General features: G+C 44.7%; 1 protein-coding gene across 2 annotated transcripts in view; it reads left to right on the top strand.

The window, feature by feature from the left end:
• Nucleotides 1-27,354, top strand: part of EPHA5 (EPH receptor A5) — a 294,365-nt gene that overhangs the window by 49,544 nt on the left and 217,467 nt on the right. For both annotated transcript variants that reach the window (XM_054991243.1, XM_054991244.1), the window contains exon 2: nucleotides 2,468-3,131. In XM_054991243.1, the coding sequence (XP_054847218.1) occupies nucleotides 2,468-3,131 (664 nt within the window). The remainder of the gene's footprint in view (nucleotides 1-2,467; nucleotides 3,132-27,354) is intronic.

Consider the following 27,354-nt stretch of genomic DNA (forward strand, 5'->3'; position numbering starts at 1 on the left):
AGGCGGCATTGATTTGTCCGGCTCTGAATGAGCCCCAAGCGTCTGTGTAGTGCATGCAGCCTTCCCTGGATTCTGGTTCCTTTTGCTCTTCTTCTTCAGCTCTAGAGAGGAACCAATGGCATTGGGATGGCCAAGAAGCAGCAAAGAGTGGCTGGCTGGTGGGGGAAGCAGACAGAGGCACCGAATATCGTAACGGTTGCTACAGTCACTGACTCCCCCACTCCCGAGAACTTCCTGAGAGGCTGATGTATGAACTGGGTCACTGGAATCAGAAACCACTTTGAGTGGGTTTTTCCCTGAGCAGCATCCTGAGCCAATCGATGGGAGAATCCACAGAAATGAAAGCCAGAAAAATAAATATGGAAGAAACATTTGCTGCTAAACAAAATAAAATAGGCACATAAAACTGGAGATGTTCTGAGTTTTCCCAAATATGACTGCATATCATACGGGGGTCAGGACTGATGGTCACATTTTCCCCAGCCTGGTACTCTACCTGGTACTCCAGGGGGGAGGGGGCTCCCAGCTCTGGCTTTGCAGACAGTGGAGAGGGAGAGAGACAGCTGCTGTTGGCATTTTGATAGAGAGAGTGCATTGGAGCTTGAATTTTCTTCGTGTGTGGTGGGATATGGATCTACCCCTTCAGGTTCCAGGGCTGCTGCCAGGCTCTGGGGCCAAGCTATTATTTACAATTGGTACCTTTCCTGCTGCCTGCTCAGGTAAGGTTTCTGGGAGTGGTGCGGTAGGGACCTACCCCTTCAGGTTCCAGGGCTGCTGCCAGGCTCTGGGGCCAAGCTATTATTTACTATTGGTACCTTTCCTGCTGCCTGCTCAGGCAAGGTTTCTGGGAGTGGTGCGGTTAGGGACCTACCCCTTCAGGTTCCAGGGCTGCTGCCAGGCTCTGGGGCCAAGCTATTATTTATTATTGATACCTTTCCTGCTGCCTGCTCAGGCAAGGTTTCTGGGAGTGGTGCAGTCGGGATCTTGACCAAACTTGGATGATGGCTGGTGGAGAGCCTGCTGGCCCCCACGAACTTCCAACCACGAACATGTTCGTGAACAGGTCATGCTCGTAAGTGTGTGTGAGTCCCTGTTCATGGATGGCAACGAACAACGAACATCATGTTCATTTTTTTTCTGTTTGTGCCCATCTCTAGTTGTAACCACTTTGAGATCTTAACTGAAGAGAAGTGGTATAAAAATTGAATAAATAAACCAGCTTCTTGAACCCCCAGTAAGAGGATTTCAAGGGAAGTGAGAATCAGAGTTGGTTTGCCATGGCGTTCCTCTACAGAGTCTTCCTTGGTATTCCCCCATCCAAACACCGACCCTGGTGAACTTCCAAGATGATGATGATGATGATGATGATGATATTCAATTTATATACCGTCCTTCAGGACAACTTAATGCCCACTCAGAGCGGTTTACAAAGTATGTCATTATTATCCCCACAACAAAACACCCTGTGAGGTGGGTGGGGCTGAGAGAGCTCTGAGAGAGCTGTGACTAGCCCAAGGTCACCCAGCTGGCTTCAAGGGGAGGAGTGGGAAAGCAAACCCGCCTCTCCAGATTAGAGTCCCGCATTCTTAACCACTACACCAAACTGGCTCTGATCCGATGAGATGGGCTATACCATGCTGCCTTCCTTCCCTAATGTTTTATTGTGATTTTATTGAATATTATATTTTTGTACTGTTTTTAACCATTGCAATTGTTGTGAACTGCTTCGAGATCTTAACTGAAGAGAAGCAGTGTAAAGATTGATTGGTTGATAGATTGAATGAATGAATGAATAATAGAGGGACATTCAGTTTGCTTTCCTAAAAGGGTGCAAGTTGTTCCTGATTATGCCTGGAATGTAAGACTAGGAAATGTGATCTTAGTTGCCCCGTAATAGGATTCTGTGGCTTTTGTTCTAAATTGTTCTAAGATTCCAACTACTAAGTTCACTATTTGGAAAGGGAAGAAAATGCAACGCAGAAAGCCAGGCGATGGGCCAGTGCAGGCAACTTAGAAATCAGGTCTGCTGACTGATCTCAGCTTGCTTAACAGGAAATATTTGCAGTTGGGTCTAAGGCCCGGGCCCCTTGCTTCCCTTATTCTGAGGAATGGCTGTGTCCAGGGATTCTCAAGGTATCAGAACTGCATTCAGTGCTGTGACTCAGCCATGGAACCTTATGAATGAAGGGTAATTGGCATACTTGTGAATGATGCAGAAAAAGGGGAGGAGATCAGATGCACCAATGAGAACCAGATTCCTCCTTTTCCTGGTGCGGTCAGGTCAGCCTCTTGTTGTAAGGCGGCTGCTAGAAAACGGGGGGCTCCAGGTTTTGCAGCATTTTGCACTGGGCACATTAAGCAGGAGTGAAGTGTCAGAGCCAGGATTGTAGAGATTTGTAATCTGTTTCTCCTCCTTTTTAAAGCCATGTTTTCTTTTCTCTTTTCCCTCCCTCCTCCCATTGTTTAGTGGGAAGAAATAGGTGAGGTGGATGAAAATTATGCACCAATCCACACGTATCAAGTGTGTCGAGTGATGGAGCAGAGTCAGAACAACTGGCTTCTGACCAGCTGGATCTCCAACGAAGGGGCCTCGAGAATCTTCATCGAACTGAAATTCACTCTAAGAGACTGCAACAGCCTTCCGGGAGGCCTTGGGACTTGTAAGGAGACTTTTAACATGTACTACTTTGAGTCGGATGATGAAGATGGGAGAAACGTGAAGGAGAACCAGTACATTAAGATTGATACCATCGCGGCAGATGAGAGTTTTACAGAGCTGGACCTTGGAGATCGAGTCATGAAACTCAACACGGAAGTGCGAGACGTCGGCCCTCTGAGCAAGAAGGGGTTTTACCTTGCTTTTCAGGATGTGGGGGCCTGCATTGCTCTGGTCTCTGTTCGGGTGTATTACAAGAAGTGCCCTGTGGTGGTTCAGAATCTGGCCATCTTTCCAAACACCATTACTGGAGCAGATTCTTCACAGCTGCTGGAGGTTTCGGGGTCTTGTATGGACCACTCTGTGACTGACGAACCCCCCAGAATGCATTGCAGTGCTGAAGGGGAATGGCTGGTTCCAATTGGGAAATGCTTGTGTAAGGCGGGGTATGAAGAGAAGAACAACACCTGTCAAGGTAAGGATTCAGTCAGAAATGGCGTGACTAGTGGCTCTTGGGGGAAACTTGGCTCTCTGTTGTGGGGCGTGTCCATCATGGCAATGTGAAGCATCCAGCTTATTAATTTGCTCTTTTTACTTCACGTACACCACACCACAGATGAGGCTTCTATGCTTTCTCTCTCGCAGTATGGTGCTTCTCCATGCAGGCTGTTTGCACCTTTAGCTGTGGAACTGTCTGGTGACGAGGAATTAAATGGTGTGCCACATGCATGTGTGGGTTGGTCACAAAATTCTACGTTTGGACTTGTGTTTGATGTTATGCCACCTGTATGCAGAATCTTTGAAAGGGCTTTAGCTTAACTGCCTGTTCTGGATTTCTGAGCACATCCTTGTTTGTGGAAACAGCCAAGTGGCAGCCGAGTTAAAGGGGCCTCTTTGCTCCCTCCCTGTTACTTGAGAAACAGGCTGCGGTTCCAGCTGGGCCATGTCTGAATTTCCTCTAGATGCTTCAAGGAAGGATTGCAGATACTCACAACCTGCATTCCTTGCATCAGGAAAAGGATGCTCATGGACAGAAGCCCTCTGTCTGCTTCCTGGCAGCCCCGTGCTGCTCTGGGGCTGCTGCAGCTGATCTGTGGGCAGCCGGAGCATCCGGTATTTTGACAGCTGTTGTTATCTCACAGGTTTTGACCTTTGTGAATGAGACCTTAGTAGTTCTCCAGAAGGACTTGCTTATCGAGGCTCCTGGAGGTTAAATGGCTTTGTGCGGAATGTCTCCATGCCGTTTTTGTCTTGTGCGCTTTCTCCTGCTTTGCTTGTAGTATAGCATGAATAAGAGACTAGAACTGTGGGAGTTGCTGTGTTTGTGTGTTTCATCTGCTGCTAAGTGTGTTGAGAATTTAAACCCTTGAATCCCGTACGAGTCCAGCCCAGTGGAGCTCTGCCTGTCTGCTGTGTAGCCCAAGAGATCCGGTTGGCAGTGCCTGCAGTCTGCCCTGTTGCACAGGAGAGAGTGCCAAGTGACCCCTGCGTGCCCTGCAGTGCAGGTGGGGAGTGCCTGGGTTTCTTTGCATTCTGGTACACTTCTGAGCACTCATCTCTTATCCAGTCCGCAGGAGAATCTGCTGGATCAGCCTGGACAGCTGCTCTTTTGGTGCCCCGCAAGCAGGGCTGAAGGGAACTGCTGCCCCAGCTACTACTGCCTCCTCTTTTTTACTGTGGCAGGATAGCTCCCATGTGGACTAGGAGGTGGCCAACACATCAGCCGCTGTGTGAGAGAGAAGCTGCCCCTTGGAGTGCCTCTTGGCGTGGCAGCTGTCTGGCTGAGCCTCTTGGGCACATTCTCTCTCTTTTTTTTTTTAAATTTTTTATTGGAATTAGAAATATTTTGTCATTTATAACAATCAAAATACTCTAATATTCCAGTTCTAACCCCCTCCCTTTCCCCCCCGTTTGTTAACTTCCAACAGCTTTCCAACCCTTTGTCTATTCTTCCCCTGCTCATTTCAACTTACTTTGTCAATTAAACATATACTTTCACACTCTTCTAAGCTAATCTATTATAACACAGTGCTAAGTCAGTTTCCCTTCACTTATCAACTAACTAATATATTCCTGGCATATTATTCAATAGTAATAATACTGGTAATATTCTCAATATCCTGTACTCTAACTTATTCATTCTAATGTCATCAATATGGGACAAACAATTTATCCCTCCCTATACATAACTTGAGTACTCATAAGTGATGAATACATTTATAAGTCCTCTTGGGCACATTCTCCGTGGTCTCCTCTTGGTTGCGAAACACTCGAGCACAGACTGTTACTGATTTGTTCATAACCGTTCACTGAATAACACTGCGAGATGTTGTAGATGTATGCAAAATGTGTTAGAAATGCCTGTATCGGTCCAGGAGGTATTCTAATCTGTTAATTTTAAAAATATGCTTCTGTACATAGTGTGCATAAGGTTTCGAGGTTTTTGTCTTGCATAATGGAACTTCAGCTGCTTGCAAATCTAGGCTGATTCCAGACGGCCCTCCCCATGCCGAAACGTCGCGCGTCGTTGCGCGGAAAACGCAAAATATTGCGTTTTCTCACGCGACGTCATATGACGTCGCGCAAAACTCGCGCGAGAAAATGCGATATTTCACATTTTCTGCACGACGACGCGCAACGTTTCGGCATGGGGAGGGCCGTCTGGAATCGGCCCTACTTGCATTTTATGATTGTGTTGGAGAGACTCCCCTCTCTTTTGCCCTTTTCCAGGAAGGACTGAGAAAGCTCGCAGATTTGCCCAAGGGGTTCTCTGCTAGCATTTGTGAAAAAATGTTACTTGGCTATTCCTTGCACAAAACCCCACTGATTTTGTTTTTTTAGGTTATTTTGTAGGTATTTGTGGAGAAAAAAGATTATAAACGGGCTTGGTTTTGGAGAGGGAAACTTTTCGTGTAGGAAGTCTATAGACATCTCCCCCCCCCCCCCCTTTTAACCATTGCTTCTCCTGGGATTTTGCTATAGAAATAGCAAACGATTGCTCTGCTTTGTGACACTTGCTCCTCGCTTGCATAAATAACGGGCTCTTCGGGAAGATATGGCTGAATTCACCTTTGGCACATGCTTTGTGAGCTCAAGTTTCTAGCTAACCGATGGCCTGCGACCTGGCAAGTACCTGCCTGTTTGGAGGCTAATAAAATGCAGCTTCAGAATAGCAAACATTATTGATTGAGTGGCTGCTGGACCAAGCTAGTGAACCTGGAAGGCTTTCCAAGGCTTTGAGCACTTGGATCTGGAAATGGTCGGCTCTGTGCCTTACTTGCTGTCTTGCTGATGTCTGCCCCCCTCCGTCATTGATTGTGCGATCAGGGGCATTTCTAGTTTGCTTGATCTTTGTAGATAGCCACAGCTACAGCCACAAAAAATGATCAAATGGAATGAGACTTGAAAACTGGGGTGGGGGGGGTGGGGGTGGAGTGGGGTGGGGGAGAACAGGGGTTATTGTAGAAAAGCTGGCGAAGGTCATAGCAAACTCATCAGTCTTTGGTTTAACTTCAAGCCAAGTGATGTAGGTCATTTTGCAGATTTAGTACTTGGCCAGTATTTGAAAAATGGGAGTGCATATATGCTGGCTGCAACCCGACCCTCAATTTGTTTGTTAATGTATTTTTTTCCTGCTTGGAAAGGTAACATAAAACTGAGCTGCAGCATCTTGCGCTTTCTGAAAGTTATCTTTTTATTTAACCTATGGCAGCGATTACCACCTAGGGCTGTGCACTTTGGGTTTCCTTTTCGGGGGAAATCCCCGAATTGGAGCTGTTCTGTAAAGATTCGGAAACCCCGAATCAAAGCTTCTTGAAGTTATTCGGGTCGCTTCAGGAAGTTTCAGGGCCTTTTAAAAAGGTTTCCTCCCACCACCCCACTTACTTGGGCCTTCCCAGTGTCAGCGCAGGCGGTGGAGGCCTTCCCTGGTGCCCAGCTGGTCACTGCAGTGGCGGAGGTGGTGCATGGGCGGTGGAGGTGCCGGCTCCGGCCTTTCCCACCTCCCAGCTGGCTGCTGCAGTGGGAGAGGTGGCGGCGTGGGGAGCTGAGGTGCTGGCTCTGGGCTTCCCCGCTGCCCAGCTGGCTGCTGCAATGGCAGAGGCGGCAGCATGGACGGCGGAGGCGTGGGCTCTGGCCTTCCCCGCTGCCCAGCTGGCCACTGTAGCGGCAGTGGCAGTGGCGTGGGCAGTGGAGGCGCCGGCTCTGGCCTTCCTCACTGCCCAGCTGGCTGCTGAGGTGGCGGCGGCAGCAGCGGCGATGCAGGCGGTGGCGGCCTTCCATGGACAGGGGTGGGGGACAGGGGGACTAACTGGGGTGAGGGTGGGGTGGGATGGGGCTGAGAGACAGCTTCCCCCCTCACTTCGGTATGCTCTGATCTTTATGGAGCATACCATAGTGATTTAAATACCTGAATCCAAAGCGGCTTGCTGCTTTGGCTGTCGGGTTATTACAAATCGCTTTCTTGCTTCGAGTAAACCCGAAGCAGGAAAGCTGAATTTTTTTCGGGTGCACACCCCTATTGCTGCCTCTGTTTCCTAAAATGGTTAATTGGCAGCAATGTGCTTAATACGTCACTCTGTTTGGAGAATGAGGCATGTGGCTGACTGATTCTGCACTGCTTGGGGCATTCTGACAGTACATGGGATATGTGCTCCATCTCGTGTGATTCACCTGTAAAATGTGCATTGCTCGTGCAGTCAATTTGCGTTTATTTAATGAATGGAATTTCTTGGTAGTTCATACTGATTCCCCAGCACAGCCCATTTACCATGTGCTGTCTCAAAACAGCCAGCAATGAATTGTTGCTACTGAGCAAAACATTACTAAAATTGCCTTTCCTTAATTATTCACACATCTGAAATTGCTACAGATGTTATAATAACAGTTAGATACCAGGAATACTGACTGGCTGCTTCCCTTAATCCGTAGTTGGTTACTGCATGCCAGATTATAGCATCTGTGACATGGGTTGTTTCTGAGAATGATGGTGCCCATCTTGGAATAAAGAGGACTTGAACGTAAATTTGAGCAACTCAAGTCCAACTCAAGTTCTTCTGAAGCTCTTCAGCTACCATTGCCATTGGCTTCCCGTCCCTCCCTGGATTTCCTCTTCTGATGGAGGGATTGGGGGAACGCCTCTCTTAAATCCTCCCCATAGGAGTGTCCATTGGTGAATTGGAAATGTAGCTCCTCATCCTTCCTAGCATCAGTGGATGCTTTTGCAAGAGTTCGGAACAGAAATGGGCCCAAGGTTACAATAACAACAACATTCAATTTATATACTGCCCTTCAGGTCGATTAACTCCCACTCAGAGTGGTTTAAAACATGTGTTATTATTATCCACACAACAATGGGGTGGGTGGGGCTGGGCAAAGTCTGAGAGAGCTGTGACTGACCCAAGGTCACCCAACTGGCTACAAGTGGGGGAGTGGGGAATCATACCTGGTTCTCCAGATTAGAGTCCTGTGCTCTTAACCACTACACCAAAACTTAATGTCACCCCAATGGGGACTCAGAGTGGCTCACAGCATTCTCCTCTCCTCCATTTTATCCTCACAACAGCCCTGCGAAGTAGGTTAGGCTGATAGAGTATGACTGGCCCAGGGTCAGCCAGTGAGCTGCCATGGCAGAGCAGTGACTTGCTCCTGGGTCTCCTAGATCCTAGTCTGACACTCTAACCACTATACCACACAGTAGCAGAACAGTCCTTCTGTTCTGTGAGCACTGTCCCATCTTGCCCTCTGAGGCATCTGGGAATGAACGAGTGTCAGGCCACGTCTCCGCCTGGCACATGCCAACCACCTGGTTCCTCCGGACCCTCTGAGGGACTTTCAGCCCTTCTCCCTGGTACCCACCACCACCACCATGTGGCCTTTGAAGGAATTGCCAGTGGGGAGGGCCAGGGCTCCCTCTTCCCCTTTGTAGCCTTGCCACTCTGAAGTCCCCACTTGTTCCCAGTCCCCTGCTACCCATTGTCTGGATGCTTGCATCACATGCACACTGTGGAGGAACAGCAGATCTTCCTGTGGCACTTGTTTTAAATAGCCAGAGACTGAAACAAAGTTGTTTGAATGGGACCTATTCTCAGCTGTCCTGTGGGGAGTCCATGTGTCACTGTATGTACCATCACTCTTATCTTCCACTGCATCAACCAGATCATGACCATTCCAGTCGTTTAAGGTATCTCAACATCTGCTGACTCCTAAATCAGAGAGTTTATTGCCTCAGGAACAGACAATGTGTTGGGATAGTTTTGCAAAGTTCTTTTGCTGATGAAATATTGTGAATACACTCTGATCTGGATGCTGGTTGTAACACAAGTCAGACAGAAGAAATGGTTATGTCAGGCGCTGCCAGTTAGATCCTCAGTTACTTCACTGCAGACACTTCAAGAGTCCAGTTAAAGTTTCTTTATTAGAGATCCATCAGTATCATGGCACTCAGACAGCAGCATTGGCAGAAGTGACGTAAAGGGGGAAAGCAATGTGAGTTATAGGGAAAGGTTTCCGCCCTGGGATAAGGACCGTTAGAATTTAGGCGCGCAGGGCCTAGGAGGTTGGAGGGGGTAGGGAAGGGGAAGGCAAGGATGAGCTCAGTTCATGTCTCAGGGAGATGGGGCTCCGACTGGCACTTCAAGGACACTTTCCCAGGCCAGTTGAGAAAGGGAAAGTAGCCACCTGATTCACAGCTACACAGTTAGACAGCTACACAGATATTTCTTTACACATTCTCAGCGGCTCAGAATACGGTATAGAGTATAATAGGCACACATGGCAGATAAGCAGGGTGCATCTAACAGGTTAATAATTCTCTGATCTATTTATGGACCAGGCAGACCCAGTTTCTGTGATGGATGTAGGAGGATCCCAGACTCTGTGAATACCACTGCTTGTGCCTTGGATCCTTGCCTATCATGGCTGTTAAAATCATGTAAAGAGTACATCAGTGATCCCTTATATCATCATAAATCAATCACTAACTCAGGGCGCCATCCCTCAGACACCCAAAGAGGCAGTTGTCCATGCACTACTTAAAAAACCATCCCTGCAGAAAAATGATGTGGCCAGTTATTGTCCAGTCTCTTATCTGTCCTTTCTGGGCAAAGTGAGAGAGCAGTAGTGGACCAACATCAGGTCATCTCAGATGACTCCCCCCTTTTCAGTCTGGCTTCAGGTAGGGCTATGAGATGAATATGGTGCTATTGGGGGTCTCTTTCTGAATATAAGGGCCATGCCTCCTTGAGGCATTTGGAGGCAGAAGTATGTATCAGGGATGTGCTTTGGACTGTTCAAATCATTCCTCATGGGCCAATCTCAAAGAATTGCCGTTGGAGACTAGTCATTGGCTGTGGAGTTCCACAGGGAACAGTCCTACCCCCCAGGCTATTCAATATCTATGTAAAGCTAAATCCTGATGGAGATAATGCTTGTTGTGAAGGCTGAGGTTCCGAAGGACATTGTGCTCCCCACCTTTGGTGGGATTCAGCTGATTCATTTAAGAGTCTAAGGGGTTAAACTGGATATAATACTATAATATAATATAATAATGGAAAAGCAAAATAATGCAGCTGCAAAAATTCACTTTCTTCCAGCTAAGTTTTCCTTGCAAGATTGAACCCTAACCTGACTTGCATGATCTAGCCACCTGCATTCACACCACAGTAACATAGAGGCTAGACTGCTATAATGGGTCTCCCCTTAATATCACCTCCGAGACTCCAGTTAGTGCTGAATGCCTGCAACCTGGTTATTATCAGGAGGCAGGTGGTGCATCTGTGAAGGCCACTAAGCTATGCCCTAGACCCTTGCTCATCTTGGCTGTTAAAATCATGTAAGCACCACATAAACGAGCCTTTGAGTTCTATTGTAAATCAGTCATTAACTCAGTGCCTAACCCTAACCCTTGGCTACACAAACAGATAGTAATCAGCCCAGTACTTAAAAAATAATCCCTAGACAAAAATGACATGGCCATTTACCACCTTGTCTCTAATCTGCCCTTTCTGAGCAAAGAGATTGAGAGAGCAATAGTGACCAATTTCAGGTTTTCTTGGATCTCTAGAGGTTTGGACCATTTCCAGTCTGGATTCAGGCCAAGCTATGGGACAGAGATGGCTCTGGTGGCTTTCGTTGATGATCTCTGCCTGAATATAGACAAAGGCCATACATTTTTTGTTGCTCCTCCTGGATCTATCTGTAGCCTTTGATACAGTAGACTATGCCATCTTGTTGAGGAATTTAGAGGCAGAGACAAGTGATGTGCCTTGGACTGGCTTAAATTGTTTCTCGTAGAAGAGACTCAGAGGGTTGTAGTTGGAAGCCAGCTATCTCCAGAGTGGGAATGATCTTATGAGGTTCCACAGGATGCAATCTTATCTCCCATGTCATTCAATCTCTATGTAAAGGTTTGGGAGGACTCATTTGTGGCTATGAAATTGGATACCATCAGTATGCAGATGACACCTAGCTCTATATTTCACTATCCAAATCACTGTAGGATGCAGCAGAGATCATGGGTTGCTGCTTGACAGCTATGTTCAAACAAGTGAAAGCAAACAAACTGAAACTGAACCCAGACAAGATGGAAGTGGTGCTGGTTGGGAAGTCAACGATCTTGTAAGACATTGTCTGACCCTTGCAGACTCAGTTAAGAGACGAGGTTATACTGGATCCAGCATTGCTGCTAGAAAAGCAGATTAAGGCAGCTGCGAAAAATGCTTTCCATGAACTCATTCTAGCCTGTGAGGTGGCCCCCTGCCTTGACACAGACCATCTGGCTACCCGAATCCATGCTATGGTAACATGGAGACATTATTTCTGTAGGTCTCCTCTCTAAGTTAACTCGGAGACTCCAGTTGGATAGCTGCAGCTTGGTTATTATTGGGAATTAGGAGGACCATGAATATGGCTCCCATTTGGCAATCGCTTCATTGGCTGTCTGTCATTTACCAAGCTCATTCAAGGTATTGACTATCACATACAAAGCTCTTTATGGCCTTGGTCTGGCGTATCTTACAGAACCGCCTCTCTTGGTATGTTCTACTGCAGCAGCTTCGCTCATCTGAACAGGGCCTTCTGTGGGTGCCACCCGGCAATTCAGTCAGATCAACACCTATCCATACACATCTCTTCTGTATTCCGGCACCCGCCTTACGGAGTGGCCTGCCTGAAGAAGTCAGGAAACCTACCACTCTCCTGGCATTCCAAAAAGGATGCAAAACTGAATTATTCAGGAGGACATTTTTACAAAGGTAATAGGAATATACTATAGTGAAATGGTTCAGAAAGTTGCTTTAATAAAAGGAAAGGGATTGCGGACAATTCTACTGTGTGTGTGTATTATTTGTATACCATTTTGAATGTTGTTTTAAGTTTGAATTGTTTAAAATATAAAGCCCTCCTGAGAAGAGCAGCCGTTGCACAAAAGTCTTCTAGTTGAGAATCTTGCACTGTCTTTTGGGCAATGTGGACTCGGAAGTGATACGGAGCAGTTGTTCAGAAGAGCAGAAAATCTCTTGGGAGCTGCTGAATACTTGAGTTCTTTTCAGCTGGGATGCTTCCTGAAAATGGCTTTGAAATTGTAGATGGTTTCCATAGTGGAGAAATGTTAGGGAAGTCGTGGTCGTAACCTTACCATGCATCTCACCCCCCCCCCCCTTTAAAATCCTTTAAAAGGGATGGAGCAACTTCCTCTCTAATTCTTTGTATTTTTCTGGCCTAAGTCTGCTAATCTGAATAGGCTTGAGAGCTATTCATGAGTATTTTCTTTTTTTTTTAAATGGAAGATTGTACCCAAGGGGATTGCGCAAAAACAGATCAAGTCTAGAGGATAAAAAACCCTTTCCATTAATTGTTCTATTGGGAGGTGATTGTATAGTGTGGAAAAAAAATTGATGGAAATCTTGCGTATGTGGAGAGCTCTGCATTTGGAAACAGAAGTGGAAGGAACACAATTCCCATTACTCTAATACCTTGGGTACCTTTTTTCCGATTACACTGAAATGGCTGGGTGAACACTATATTCAGTGCTTATAAACATCATGATCTGAAAATTAATTAATGTTAATTACACACTTTCCATAACAATCTCAATTTAACCTGCTGAATTGCTGCCTCTGACGGAACTGTGGCCCAGAAGAAAACAATTCTGAAATGTTGGCAATTCAGCAAAAGTCGTTTGTTAGGGTTGGAAGAAAAGTTGCAGCTTTAGCTGGCAGCTTCACTGGGATTTCCCCAGTCTTTCTGTCCTTGAGAAAACTGCATGATGTTGGGGGTCTACGTAATGGTTAAGTGTAGTGTTTCTGGAACAGCGGAGACATCTTGGATTGTTCTGATATTTTGGCAGCAATGTCAATTTGTTGTATTGTGTGTTAGTTTTTTAAAGGACAGGTATGGTTAAAGCTCCATGGGATATAATAATTTGGTTATTAGGCGTTTGTGTCGCATATTAACACACTTGACTCCTCGCATCTGGTGAGTAAGGATTGCTTTTCAGGTGATCAGCCAGGGAAGTTTTCTATAGTGGCTCTTCACGTTTAAATCACAAATAGTTATGTGGTACATCGAGCCAGGCAAGCTAGGCCTAATCATTTGTAGTTATATTTGTAAAACTGAGTTAGTGGTCAAACTATCTCTAACTGGTGACTTGTTTTTATTAGGCGCTTTGTAAGTAAAATGTGATTCTGTCTAGGAGTAGGGAAGCCTGGGCAGATGGCAGCTCCTCTCGTCAGATCTGGAAGCAGAGTTGGGTTCCAACCTTCTGCCTCCGTCTTGTGAGGGAACCCCCACTCGGTCTTTTTCTTGCCTCGGTTTGTAGAGAAAAATTCTGAGTGAATTTAGTTCTTACTAGACATGGGCACGAACCACAAAAAAACCCACAAAAAACCCGAACCATGCAGTTCGTGGTTCGTCAGTTTCCACGAACCAGGAACCACAAACTCCCACGAACTGGGGCAAGTTCCCGAACCAGTTCATAGTTCGTGGGGTTTAAATGCCCCTTTCTGGCTGTTTAGCAGCAGGGAAAGGGGCATTTAATCGTTTAAAGGGCCCTTTCCTGCCGCTTGCAAGTGGTGTTCCCTCTTTTTAAAAAAAATTTTAAAAGTCAAACTCCTTGGCCATTTTAGTGCAGGCTGAATCGATGGCAACACAGCAAAGGAATGAGGATACATCTAGCAGTTGGTTGTAGAGCGCATCAGTGGTGCAGACAACATGCAAGTGGACTGGATCAGCCACCGCCAATCCCAATGCATTCACCAGGGAGTGGGGGCCTTGGAGTTTCAGGGTGTTTTTCAGAATATAGTTTACAGGTTTGGGAGACTTTCTGAATGAAAAGCTGCCGAGGTTCTTCCCCAGAAGATACGACTGTATCACACAGGATACCACCACAGGGGTAGAACAAAAAACGGCTCCTGGCTGTGGCTCTATGAGTATAGTCCTGTCCAGCCTCATAGACTCTGAAGAAGTCTCCAGGCAGATTAAGAGATCAGAGAGGCTCTCTCTGAAGTGAGCAACCTGGAAACGATGCAGCAAATGAAGTGCAAATGAGTGTAAAGTGATTTACACTGGGGTAAATAATCCCAGCTTCACAAATACACTGTTCAGATAGTATCTGGCTAAGAAAGGGAACTTGGGGCCATCAAGAAATGTTGCCCAAGGAAAATATTGACTTGGTGTATCATCAAGGTGAAAATAGTAAAAAGGCTTTCTTACTTTGCCTCTTTTAAATTGGTGCAATTTTATTTTAAATGAAAAATAAATAAGAAATCAGATCTGAAGAACAAGAAGAAAACAATTTTTAAAAAATTACTCTTAAACAGTTCTCTAAAAGTAGCATGTACTTCAGAAAAGGGGAAGGAGTTGGGTGATACCTGTTTTTTTAAAGTTATATCCAGGGCTTTTTTTCTGGGAAAAGAGGTGGTGGAACTCAGTGGGTTGCCCTCAGAGAAAATGGTCACATGGCTGGTGGCCCCGCCCCCTGATCTCCAGACAGAGGGGAGTTGAGATTGCCGGGCGGCGTGGAGGGCAATCTCAACTCCCCTCTGTCTGGAGATCAGGGGGCGGGGCCACCAGCCATGTGACCATTTTCAAGAGGTTCCGGAACTGCGTTCCCCCTGAAAAAAAGCCCTGGTTATATCACTTATGAATATTTTGCTTGAAATAAAATCTTCCAAACCAAATCGTCATGTTTCAAAATGAAGGATTTTACTTGCACTATTATAGATGGAAAACGGGGTTTTGAGAGGGGAGAAGCGGCACGAGCATTCGGCGTTCATGTGAAGCAGCCCTGATGGAGGGAGGGCTGCCCCCTCCTGAGTTTGTCAGCAGTTCCTTGTGCAAACACTTTGGAACCAACAACTGTCTTTCAGGCCCGGTTGGGTGATGCATTGAATTATAACAGAAAATAACAATCATTTGTATTGGAAGAAGAAAAGCAATATGAGAAGAACTATGGTGTGCATGCTACCAAAACACTAAACCTTCACTTGAGTAAGAAGCCACTTCCCTCGGATACACTTTTTTAAAAGTTGGCCCGAAATAGAACACAGGCAAGAGAGGAATCTGTGTTTACTGTACTTCCTTTAGCGGGGCACTATCCAGAAGCTCATGTGAAAAAAATAACTTTAACTTTGTAGAAGATCTTCCGACATAGGCCTCCTACCCACTTGAATTCTAGACTCTTCTCTCCCCCTTTCCAATAAGAGAGTTTCCCACTTTTCCAATTCAAAACTGGTAGGCTTTACTGGGTCCCCCCCCCTTTTTGGAAAGATTTTTAGGTGACCTCGTTCTCTTTCCTCCCCTTTTATTTTCAGGCTCTTTCAGCTCAAGCATGATTTCATATGTCACAACTTATCTGCTTAACTGGGGTTGATGGTCTTGCATACTTGCTCTGATCATATTGCTGGCCATGTAGAGCAAGCGGAGGGGCACATGTTTGTTCATTGTGACAGCTCAGACTTCTTTTGACAGAGCTGATGGCAAGGAAATTGGAAGGAAGTGGCTGATGTTGGGTCATTTCAGTGCATGTCTCTTAGCGCTTCACAGGAACACTGCCCAACTTTCCAAAGTTTGTACCTGTCACAGAACCCTTCATACAGTTTTTTTTCTGAGCTGTGGTGCTTTAGATTTTGTTATCTGTGCAGTGTTTTTATAGTATGCCTTACAATAGAACAGTCTGTTTCTCCCACTGATATTTGTGTGCATTAGTTTAGTCTCATGAGGTGGAGCCCCACTCACCTAGTTCTGTTTGTTATTTAGACTTGTAGACCGCATGACTGTCCCTTGTCCTGAAAGTAGTTGCTGCAAAAAAAAGGCCTTCCCCAAACTCAGACCACTCTGGAAGATGGCCCCTACCTTGACATGGCCGATGTGGCCACCTGGATCCATGGCACAGTAATGTTTTCTCCCTGAAGAACTCAAGCCCATCTAGAGATGGTAGGACACCTGGGGGGGGTGTAGTTGACATTGACAGAGAGGTTGTGGAGAGGCACCTGGCTACACTGGATGAATACAGATCCCCTGGGCCGGTTGGGGTGCACCCAAGAGTGCTGAAAGAACTTTCTAGAGAACTTGCAGAATCCCTGTCCATCATCTTCAAGGCCTCCTGGAGGACTGGGGATGTGCCACAAGATTGGAGAAGAGCGAATGTTATCCCAATCTTTACGAAAGGGAAGAAGGATGACCTGGGATACTACAGGCCGGTCAGTCTGACTTCTGTTGCTGGGAAGATATTAGAGCAGATTTTAAAAGGATCAATCTGTAAGCATCTGAAGGACCGCTTATTGATCTGGGAAGTCAACGTGGTTTTGTTCCCAACAGATCTTGTCAGACCAACCCAGTTTCCTTCTTTGATCGAGTGATGAGCTTACTGGATCGTGGGAAGCTTTATAGTCAGCTAGCTAGCTTTATAGTCTGCCTTTCTAACTAACTAACTAACTAACTAACTAACTAACTAACTAACTAACTAACTAACTACATACATACATACATACATACATACATACATACATACATACATACATACATAAAATAAACTCAGATTTTGTTTTCCTTCACTGTGAAAACCCCAAGGCAGAAGGGAATGTGTGGTAACTATTAGTTACTAGCCCTGAAAAGCAAGATTTGAGTCCATTAGCACCTTAAAGACTATCTAGATTTTCAGGGTTTGCACTTTTAAGAGTCAAAGCTCCCTTTGTCAGATATTAGAGAACTTTGACTTTCTCCCTCTGAGGCGGAGGACATCTTGGGTGATTCCCACCGTCCAATCAGGGAGGCAGGGACTAATTTTCCGCCTCTACCTGTCTGGCATGTGGGACCACCCTCTCTCTCCAGTTCTGTTCCTGCCACCAGGGAGAGCAGTTCTTCAGCAGACGAGCTCTGCTGCCTTTTTTCTCCTTATCTCTTATTTATCTTTCTTATTCCTCAGTAGACATTTTACACAGCCCTGACCAAACATCCATTTGAACCGGTCAAGGGTGTTCCCCTGAGAAGGCTGAGAATGAAGACTATCTTCCTTATTATGTTTGTGTCTGCCAGAAGATTTAGTCAGACCTGAACTCTGTATCTTTCCGAATGGTAAGGTGATGCCTCGTACTGTCTTCCAAAAGCGTTTTCCAAACTGCATAGTTCGCAAGAGATAAGGCTACCATATTTCTACCTGTACCCTAAATAGACTAGGGAGAGCCTCTGACATAACCTAGATGTCAGAAGGAGGCTCAAGGCCTATCTGCTCCAAATAGTGCAAATTAGAAAGTCAGTCTTACTGTTCTTAAATATATCTCCGCTCTGTTTGGGGAAGAAAATGTTTTCGGCAGTGGTAGGTGCCAATAGCAAAACATACACTATCGAAACTCCTAAAAACTCTCTTCATAGAGGTTCCTTGTGGAATAGCAGCTCACTCTTTGGGGAGTGCTACTACCAGTGCAGCATTACACAGGAACACTTCTGTAGAAGAAGTCTGCAAGGCAGCAACAGGTTTTCAGTCTTGACCTTATTAAGATGCTACAAATCGAATCTATATGATTCAGCGGACACCAACTGTAGTGGAAAAGTACTGCAGTGCATGATCGTGGACGAAGACCACATCCCACCCAGAAACTGGAAACTGCTTTGGGAGCACCCAAGATGTCCTCTGCCTCAGAGGGAGAACGGACCTTTGGACACTTACCGTGAAGGGTCCTTCTCCTCTGAGGAAAGGAGGACATCTTGCCTTCCCTGGGTCTCCGTCCTTCTCTACCCTGCTGCCTCATTCTTCTACCTCCTCCGGGTTATGCTTTATTTACAGTACATGTTAATGCAACAGGTGTTTTTTTCTTTCAGTATTGACAGTTGCTGAATGATAAATTCAATGTTACTGCTTTGTGGAGTCACCTGAACTGAAGAGAGAGGCTGTCCCACACACCAGGCAGGAAGAGGAAGAAAATGAGTTCCTGCCTCCCTGATTGGATGGTGGGAATCACCCAAGATGTCCTCCTTTCCTCAGAGGAGAAGGACCCTTCACAGTAAGTGTCCAAAGGTCCGTTCTAAAGTGCATACCCTGAAAATCTAGTTTGATGTAGTGGTTAAGAGTGGCAGGACTCTAATCTGAAGTTTGATTCCCCCCTCCTCTGCTTGAAGCCAGCTGGGTGACCTTGGGACAGTCACAGTTTCAACAACAACAACAATAATCGATTTATATACCGCCCTTCAGAATGACTTAACAGCCACTCAGAGTGATTTACAAAGTATGTTGTTATTATCCCTACAACAACAATCACCCTGTGAGGTGGGTCGGGCTGAGAGAGCTCCTAGAAACTGTGACTGACCCAGGGTCACTCCAGCTGGCTTCAAGCGGAGGAGTGGGGGAATCAAACCCGGCTCTCCAGATTAGAGTCCTGCTGCTCTTAACCACTACACCAAACTGGCTCTCTGAGCTCTCTCAGTCCCACCCACTTCACGAGGTGATTGTCGGGAGGATAATATAACACACTTCGTAAACCGCTCTTAGTGGGTGTTGCCCTGAAGAGCAGTATATAAATTGAATGTTGTTGTTATTTCATCATAAAGGTGCTAATGGACCCAAATCTTGCTTTCTACTGGATTCTAAGAAGGCTACCCAACATGAAACTAAGCCTGAAAAAACATTGGCGAGCAGATGCAGCTGGAAAATAATATATAAGACCTGAAAAAGCTATTTACATATTTAAAGTGTACTTAAAACTGAGCATTAATGTAAAGTATGCAGGTTTTATTTTCTTTAGAGCCACAAACTTGTGTCTTAAAAGCAAGTGTTAAAGTATAGTTTGCGGTGGAGTATTCTTGCAATAAATTTTGATTACTTGAAAGATAATGAAAATGAAAATGGAGTATAGGTGCCTTTACTTGGCAATCAGTATTAGACTGATATGGCCTCTTTCTTTCTGTAAGAATAGGAAGAAAATGCACTTAGGATCATCTTCTCTTACAGAGAGGATGCAGAATTGACCATCTTCTCTTACAGTAAAAGAGAATAAATGCAGAGCTTACAGTTTCTGGACTCTGGAGCCAAAATCTAAAGCACAACATTAATACAAGCATGGCTGAAATGGCAGTTCCTGTAAGCTGCCTGCTTAAGCCCTTTGATAATCTTTTTATAAACGCTGCCCTATCAAGGGGGTTTATTGTGTGTTGCAATGGAAGAGAATTGCATACTGATGGCATGTTTGTGATTTAATTTTGATCCAATAACATGCATTTCTGAGCTCATCTGGAATTTGTGAATACACAAATTATATTAATCTGGTATAAATAAGATTTAATCTCCTTTAATGCCCTATTTAAAATCTTCCAAACCCCTTCTGACTAGTTAATCGTGTAAGCCGTTATCTGTGATGAAGTTGTTGCTGCTGTGCCTGGAGAGGACAATGTCATTCGGAGGACAAAAACGGCCATGAGATTTGGTAACAGGGCATTGTCTGAAAACTTGTATTCTGCACTAGTTTTTTTTTTAATTAATTTTAAAAATTAAAACAAACTTCATACAAAATAGAAACAAAAATATGCCACAATAGTAGCAGGTTTACACATTAGCATCTATAAAAAGTTTCCAAATGTCTAAAATGTCCATATTCAGTTGTTGTCTATATGCTATACATTCAAATATTTATAAGGTTGTAAGGTCCTTGATACATTACATTATGGAAGGTGGGCATTTATCTCTCTAATGTTGTAATATAAATCTTTTGGTTACAGTAAGGGCATGTAGGGTCCATTTTCATTTACCATTGTTTAGCCTCCAAGAAACAGGCAAATAGTTTAAAAGTACATAAGCAACTTCAAGAATCAATGAATATTGATGACACAAGGTTAATATGAATAATGACTTCCTCCCCATAAGACCAAATAACTGGACATTCCCAAGGCTACTACACAATTCACCATCAATTCCAAATTATTTATGAACAAATTAAACAGAATTGTCTCAATACAGATTCTTGTGGGACCCCGCTGCTCACTTTCCTCCATTTTGAGAACTGCTCATTTATTTGTATTCTCTGCTTCCTGCCATTTATCCCGTTTTTATTGCAAAAGAGGACCCATGACTGCAGAGCTTACTCAGGAGTCTTTGGTGAAGAACTCTTGGAAGCCCAAACATCTAATGTCTACTGAATTAACCTTGTTCTCATGCTTGTTAACCTGCTCAAAGAACTCGTAAAAGGTTGACAAGGCAGCGCTTCTCTTGGCAGAAGCCATGCTGATACCCTAATCAGCAAGCTTTGTTCCTCTAGTCTGTGCTTCATAAGTCTATCTTTAATAACTTACCCATAAGCAATGTTAGGCTAACTTGGCCTGCAATTCTATGGATCCCTTCTGAATGCCTTTATAAAAATAAATATTACTTTACAGTTGTTTGATATGGAGGCCAATTTTAGCAACAAATTAGGAATATTTGTTAGTAGATCAAGAGGTTCAGAATTGAGTTCCTTAAGAACCCTCAGGCATATGGCTGCTGGACCCACAGACTTCTTCGTTTTCAGTATGCCTGGACTTTCATCTTGTGTCCCCCCAGTTTGACCCAGTTCTTCAGATACCCCTCCTGAAAACAGTGCCGCTGGCCCAGGTACGGTAATAACCTAATCCTCCTCTTTTCCTTGGCCAAGAATATCTGAAAGGCAGTGAGTACAGTTGCGTGCATGGGAGAGGGCTTGTCCCACTCCCTCCCTCTTCCCTTGCCTTATTGTGTTAGCTGCCACTACGCAGGCAAGTACCCTCTCTTTCACTCTCCACAGTTTGAGGCACAGATAGTGTGCGTGTTTGTGTCCTGCATCACACCCCCTCCTCCCTGGCCTGCTGTCTGTAGCCCTGTCAGGAATTCCTGGTCTTAGATGTGGCGCCCTGGGTGAGACTCTGTGACCATAGTCTGAGATCTTTAGAAGGAAAAGATCTTTATTCACTAAAACACAATCTAAGTTCACCTTGACGTTCCCTTCCATGGAATGGACACAAGCCCTCCGGAATATTGAATGTAGAGACTGGTCAGTGGTCTACTCCATTTCTCCTTTTGGTCCTTGGCTTGAGCACCTATCACAGTGTATCCAGAAGTATTAACCATTCTGGTCCCCGCTGGCTGGAGCCCCCAAGAGTGCTGCCTTTCACTTTTCGCAAAGCAAAGCAAAGCATACCTCCCAAAACCTTTTGGCCCAACTCAGGATATTCAAATAGCCATCTGTTCTGCCTCTTCCTAGTAGGGAGGCAAATAGTCATTTCTGTCTTGTCTGTTTGCCTCCATAAAGGAAAAATGAACTCCTCGCAGCCTGAAATCTGAGTTTATTGCTCTATTCCCAGGAAAGAATGTTTTCTCAGAGTTCAGAGCCTCACTGAGTGTTGATCAAGGTATCCTTCATTTCTCTGTTGTCTCAGGTACACCCCCCACATTTTCCATAGTGAAAACTGTTTGCAAGTTGGTGATGTAAATGAATATCCTGATTGGTGGTTGTGGATTTTCCGCGCTGTATCGCCGTGGTCTTGGCATTGTAGTTCCTGACATTTCACCAGCAGCTGTGACTGGCATCTTCAGAGGTGTGGCACTGAAAGACAGAGATCTCTCAGTGTTAAGAGATCTCTGTCTTTTGGTGCTACACCTCTGAAGATGCCAGCCACAGCTGCTGGCGAAACGTCAGGAACTACAATGCCAAGACCACGGCGATACAGCCCGGAAAACCCCCAACAACCATCGTTCGCCGGCCGCGAAAGCCTTCGACGAAATATCCTGCTTGTGTTTATGCATTTTGACTGACATTGAAGCATATTGTAAATAGCCTCCTTGGGTGTTTGGTCCTTCCTTTTGTTTGCTCTTTTGGCTTTGACAGCTGATTAAAAATAGTGGGCAGTATCAGATAAGTGTTCTCTAATTGTAGAATGGATCACTTAACTTTTCCTATTATCTTTACTGATTTGTATTTCTTACCTTGCAGCTCAACATACTATCACTTTTTGGCTAATTAGAATGTCACATGATTGAAAATATGAATAATGAATTAAATCTTAAACCAATTGTAGTTAATCTATGCTATCACATGAAAAAGATCTTAGATAACATACAAAAAGCGCTAACCCAGATAGCGGATCAGAGTTTTGTCTGAAATAATTCTCATGAAGATCTAGGTGAGAAACTTACCTTTGTAATGTGTTCTATGGGAACCTTAAGGCATTTCATAGTAAAACTGATTGATTTAAACTTAAAGTTAATGAAGAAATGTTAGGAAACTTAATTCTTGTTGCCTTTATCTATTCCATCTTTGTAGGCTTTACTTTAATAAGCATTTATATTTTGATATCTTGCTTCATTAAAATGACGAGTTTATTGTTATAAAATAAATCATTAAACTCTTAAGAGGATTCTTTGTGTCTTGGCAGGAAAGTATAATAATAATTACGTTTGATTTATTCATCACTCTTCAGGATGACTTAATATCCACTCAGAGTGGTTTACAAAGTATGTTACCATTATCCCCACAACAACAATCACCCTGTGAGGTGGGTGGGGCTGAGAGAGCTCCTGGAAGCTGCGACTGACCCGAGGTCACCCACCTGGCTTCCAGTGGAGGAGTGGGGAATCGAACCTGGCTCTCCAGATTAGAGTCCTGCCATTCTTAATCACTATACCAAACTGTCTCTCCAAGAGCAAGAAGAACCTTATAAATTATTTTGTTCTGACAAGCAGCTTTTCGAAAGGAGAGAGAGCTGTTTTTTCAGGTCTCAATTGAAGATCTGAACACTGCTTAGTATTTAAGATATAAAATCTTCTGTCTGAGTAGGTAGAAATCGTAATGAGGCACGGAGAAGCATTCTGGTACAGGCACAGTTCCCCCATGCCGCACACATCCCATATTTCAGGAAAGTGGGCAAGGCCATTGCCTGACGTGACTGTGGTTGATGAGCTGCAGGCCCGATCCCAGGGGATGGGTGGCCCTGTCCTCTCCAACCCTCTCTGCCCCTTCTCCGCAGCCTCTGGACCCTCATCTTCGCACCCAGGGTGCCAGGTGGAGAAGAAGCAGGTTACCGGGAAGGGACAGTGACACTGCCATGAAGCCACCCAGGAAAAGAGCCATAGTGGGGGGCGGGTTTTTTTCTCCTCCTCCGCCAGCTTTCTCTGCTTGAGGTGTCCTTGGCAATCTCACTGTCTCACCGGAGCTGCTGTGCCTCATGCTGGGCAGAACACAGGAGGGCAGAAAGGGTGCACAGGCTTCCTACTGCAGAACCTGCCGTCAACCAGCCACAGAGTGAGCCCCACCATTCTAGAGCACGCTCTGCACAACTGAGTCACTGGCACTGTGTAGGGATCATACTTGTTCAACGACCTAGAGACATTATTGTGGCCACAGTGCACGTGTTCAATTCTTTGTGCGCTTGTGGCCTCTGCTCAAATCAATGTTGCAGTTTGCTGTTGTTCTGGGAGGCCAAGGTGAGCTTTTAGCATGACAAAATGGAGGACCGTGGTTTTAAGCAGCAGTGCCTCTGTTTCAGTCCAGTCAATTCTGTCACCAATATTAAGGAAGAAGAAAAAGAACGGAACGTTATCACTCCCTGGCAGTTCTGCCCAGTCATCAAGGAGATGATTTCTGTAGTGTCCAAGTCCATTTTGTCTTTCCTCCTTTCCAGCTCCTATTTCAGTGGGACCTGTAGTTAGTGCATTGTCCCCACAGTCTGTTAATGGGTAAAAAAGCAAAGCAAGCAAAAAAACCCCTGCCTGTATGGGTTGAAGCAGCTTTGATCTAGGGAACGAGGGTTTTAAAAAATTTCTTGGAAGGTTGTTGTCATGACTCCCTTTTTTGTTGTGTGGTTAGGTTTGGTGCCTTAAACCTTCTTGTTATTTCACCCCCTGGGTAGGTAACACTGCCACCAGCAATTCAATTCCAATCTAGTGAATTAATTTCCCCCTGAATATTGTGCCCAAGTGTTAAGCATTAAGGCTCTTCATGGGATGAGACTTCCAAGCAGCAAGAAAAGTGTTGCTTTCAAACTTCCTTTCCTGCTTTTTTCACTTGATGGGAGGGGGAGGAGGGAGTTCCCTCCCTCCCATTGGGTGAAAAATGCGGCTGGGCGGGAAGTTTGAAACTTTTCTTGCTGTTTGCAAATGCAAACAGCTAGAAGAGTGCTGTGGCTGTTGGTGCTTTGGCCGAAGCTTCCTGAAGTGATACGAATCACTACGGGAAGTTTTGCTTTGGGATTCTCGAATTGGCTCAGCAGTGCTGGGGCTGATTCAGGAATCTTGAATCTTTTCAAATTGGGCCTAATCAGGTTAAAAACCTGAATCGGGACCCGAAATGCACACCCCTAGTCAAATTCCCTTCTCTGTCCTTTCACTAAGATTTCTGTTAGCTTATTCATCTCAGACTTCCATAATACTCTGGCAATATTAAGGTCTGACTCTCTTTATTCCTCAGTATGCCTCCCCCTTGAATCCCAATGCCTTTCGCAGCGCTATTTTGGATTCTAATTGGAAGACACTCCCTGGGATCCCTGCTCCCCCCGTGTGACTCTCCTGCCCCCTCCATTCCCTGGTTTGCCCTCCTTGGTACTTGGCAACTCTAGTGCTAGATTCACCATCTGTTTTCAGAGATTTAAAGGTTTAAAGTAAAGTCCTGGAATTTAGGTTTTTTTCCAGGACTTTACTTTAAATGATACCATGTCAACCTTGGCCACATGAGGTAGGGATGTCTTTCTCCTGTTTTATGTGTATGCACCACGCCCTCCACATTGAGCCCTTTCCTGTCTTTTAAAGCCAGCAGGGAATAAGCAAACTCCTGCAAACATGGGAAGCAGAACATGGGAAGCAGAACCCCAACAAGCAGCTGACCCATGCCTGCCGGGGTGAAATGCTGCTTTCCGTGCCTCTGTGAAGTGGCAGGGAAAGGGTCATTTCAACCCCTGATCAGCTGCTTGTTGCGGATCTCGCTGACAAGCAGCTGATCCAAGCCAGTGGGGTGAAATGCCCCTTTCCGTGCCACTTCGCAGCAGTACGGAAAGGGGCAATTAAACCTCACGAACCACGAACTGGTTTGTGAACTGAGGCAAGTTTGTGAAAGTTTGTGGTTCATGAAACGGGATGAACCATGAACCGCGTAGTTTGTTTTTTTCCCCAGTTCATGCCCACCTCTACTCCCCGCGGTCATGTCTGGTAATGGCAATAAATACAAATCTGGCAGCCAGAAACATAGGGAGGTCAAATAAAGAGAACCGAAAGAAGCTTAAGGAAACCGATCTGTGCTCCAGTTTTTCAAATTCGGGATCCCTGGTGTCTGCTGCTGCTGGTAAGCAGTCTCCCAGCAGTTTTACTTATTTGTTTTTGGACTTAGGTTCTGGCTTGGGTTCTCTCAAGCCATGTTGGCTGAACTGGGCAAGGAGCATAATCCCTGAGTATTGACTGGGTATCCAGACTTACCTGCAGGTGGAGGAAGGGCTGCTCAAACTGGGGCTGTCTCGGGTGACTTAAGGGCGATGAATGATAAGAAGGGAGAGCTGGAGGGGCACTGAAACATTTCCCACCAACAGTTGGCACCTGGATGGTACTCAGAGCTGGCACAGTGGTGAGCTGTATTTCTATTGAAATTATCATAGCAACATGGACATTTGCATCTCTGAATGCAAATCAGCCTCTGTGATCTTCTGTCAATTCCAAGAGTCCTCCATTTTGGCCATCCACAAATGACCAATGTAGTTGCCACCCACAGAAGGGAGTGAGAAGGAAGCTTCCCCGGAGCTGTTGTTGAAATTGTCTTTGTCACTCAGCCAGACCAGCCGCTGCTCCCACTGCCCAGCACTGCGAAGGTGCAGCAGAGGGACTGTCTCTTGTAGGCTTTCTTTCTCATCCAAGAATCTGTGGAGACAAAAACTACATCAGCGCTGTGATGTGGACAGCTGATAGAACAGCAGATCTGACAAATGTTCCTGTTCCGTCTTTTGCCTCTCCTGTCTTCTTCTAACCAAGATTTACTGCAAGATTTAAGCCACTGGTTCTTCCCTATTTGCAGTTGGGTCTAAAACTGAACAAACTGGTTTCAGTAGTCCTAAAGCACTTGGCATTTCCTGTCTTCGTATTGTGCTGCTTTGAAGGGAGAATGTGCCCTTAGAGTTGGGTTGCCAGCTCTGGGTTACGGAATTCCTGGAGATTTTGGGAGAGAAGTCTGGGGCAAGTAGGGTTTAGGGAGCGGAGGACCATGGGGGTACAATTGCCAGAGGGTCCACCAGGGTGGATAAAAATCAATGATTTTTTTTAAAAAAATTTATTTTTAAAATTTAAATTGGACTTCTTTATTTAAATCCGATTTTTAAAATGTTTTTTGAGGAAAAATCTTTTTTAAAAAATATTTAGTTACGCTTAATAAACAGTTACTAATCAACAAAGCTAGTTATTATACAATAATATCAAATAAGTTTTCTATTACATATATTAAGGATGGTTTTCATACAATGATATCAAATAAAATTTCTTTCAAATGAGTATTTCCATCTTTAGATTTTGAATAAAATTAATAGCTATAAATTATTAAGAAAATATTTTTTCTTAAATGATATCTAAAGATCTGATGTTACTATTGAAAATTCTTTATATGCTCATACTTTGATATACAATTGTATTTCTTTTTTGATGATATTCAGGATACTAATATATAGTAGATAATTAAAATTAGATTCTCCTATAATAATGATTTAGTAAGTATTCTGATAGTGTCAAATCTTTAGTAGGTTGATTATCAATAGTAATAAAACAACAACAACAACAAATATTTATAATTATTAGTAGAAGTCTTGTAAACCTTGCCAGAATAACACCTCCCCCCCCCCCCCTAACTCTGTTCGCTCTTCTTTCCCTGTTACCAATGTTTAGGTCAATTGATTAATAGGTATTTTTATTTTCTAATCTAAATTAAATTAAATTAAATTTGCATACAAAAACAGTTCTCTGTAGCCTAAGCGTTATACCCTATAGACTATTGGTATTTCTTATACCAAATTCAGATAGTTCAGACTGCAGCAACGTGCTTAATTCCAGGGCTTTGTCAGCATTCTGTACTGCTTTGCCCAAAGCCGTTTTTATATCTGCTAGTTGTTCTTTTAGCAGTTGGAGCAAGATCGACATTTTGTTTAATATTTTTTTGTTCCATATGGGCTAGTAATTTGATAAGTGTCAGATCGCCAGAGATAGGTAAGTTAGTCTTACCCCCACTGTTCTCGTCCACCAT

The sequence above is a fragment of the Eublepharis macularius genome, chromosome 11 (assembly GCF_028583425.1).
Source record: "Eublepharis macularius isolate TG4126 chromosome 11, MPM_Emac_v1.0, whole genome shotgun sequence".
Lineage (NCBI taxonomy): Eukaryota > Metazoa > Chordata > Lepidosauria > Squamata > Eublepharidae > Eublepharis > Eublepharis macularius.